The sequence below is a fragment of the Emys orbicularis genome, chromosome 12, assembly GCF_028017835.1.
Source record: "Emys orbicularis isolate rEmyOrb1 chromosome 12, rEmyOrb1.hap1, whole genome shotgun sequence".
Lineage (NCBI taxonomy): Eukaryota > Metazoa > Chordata > Testudines > Emydidae > Emys > Emys orbicularis.
Genome location: NC_088694.1, coordinates 37,531,639 through 37,532,064, shown reverse-complemented (window position 1 = coordinate 37,532,064; position 426 = coordinate 37,531,639). Strand labels below are relative to the sequence as shown.

At 68.1% G+C, this 426-nt stretch overlaps 1 protein-coding gene across 1 annotated transcript; it reads left to right on the top strand.

Annotated features, from left to right (window-relative positions):
- LOC135886124 (ribonuclease-like) lies at positions 1–426 on the top strand. Its single transcript, XM_065413997.1, has one exon. It carries the CDS (start codon positions 1–3, stop codon positions 424–426), a length of 426 nt encoding a protein of 141 aa, XP_065270069.1.

Genomic DNA, 426 nt, shown 5'->3' with positions numbered 1-426 from the left:
ATGGGCGCTCTGAAGGGCACCGGCCCCCTCTTTCTGGCGCTGCTGGTGGCCTGCCTGCTCCTGTGCGCCTCAACCCACGGCCCGCGCTATCAGAAGTTCCTGCGGCAGCACCACGACAACCCGCGGACCAATGCCGGGCGGGATTACTGCTGGGCCATGATGCAGCGCCGGGGCATGGCCCGGCCCTGCAAAGACATCAACACCTTCATCCACGCCTCCCGGGCCCAGCTCCGGAGCGTGTGTGGGGACGGGGGCACGCCCTACCAGGGCATGCGCCGCAGCAAGAGGCCGCTGGCCGTCACCACCTGCGAGCTCAGGCGGACGCAGGGCGCCCGGTGCATCTACCGCAGCCATGCGGCCTCCAGGTACATTGTCATTGGCTGCGTCCACGGCATGTGGCCGGTGCAGTACAACGAGAAAGCGTGA